General features: G+C 71.0%; 1 protein-coding gene across 1 annotated transcript in view; it reads left to right on the top strand.

Moving 5' to 3' along the window:
- ETH_00040470 (uncharacterized protein) overlaps positions 1 to 338 on the top strand; it is a gene marked incomplete at both ends in the record, with an annotated part of 649 nt that overhangs the window by 132 nt on the left and 179 nt on the right. The window contains one exon of the mRNA XM_013375510.1: positions 3 to 338. Within this exon, the coding sequence (XP_013230964.1) occupies positions 3 to 338 (336 nt within the window). The remainder of the gene's footprint in view (positions 1 to 2) is intronic.

The following is a 338-nucleotide window of genomic DNA, read 5'->3' as shown; positions in this document are numbered from 1 at the left end:
ACAGCAGCAGCAGCAGCTGCTGCTACTGCTGCAGGACGGGTCTCGAAAAAGGGTTCGCCGTGCTGCTGCAGGCAGAGGCAGACCCGCCCGCAGCAGGGAAGAGAGTGTGGGGCCCCTGGGGGGCCCCCTGGGGGCCCTAGAGGAGGACCCATCCGACGCGGGGGCCCCCTCCCCGTTCGAACCCCAGCAGCAGCAGCAGCAGCAGCAGCAGCAGCAGGAGGGGGAGGTGGTGGCGCCACCGAGCGGGCGCAAGCGGCGGGCTGTGGGGTACGTGTTCATTGTAGAGGGGGGCCCCCCTGAGGAGGGGGGCCCCCCAGGAGACGCGAAGAAGGAGGACC

The sequence above is a fragment of the Eimeria tenella genome, genomic scaffold (genome assembly GCF_000499545.2).
Source record: "Eimeria tenella Houghton genomic scaffold, Eth_scaff2822, whole genome shotgun sequence".
Classification (NCBI taxonomy): Eukaryota; Apicomplexa; class Conoidasida; order Eucoccidiorida; family Eimeriidae; genus Eimeria; species Eimeria tenella.
This window is presented reverse-complemented; position numbering and strand designations above follow the sequence as displayed.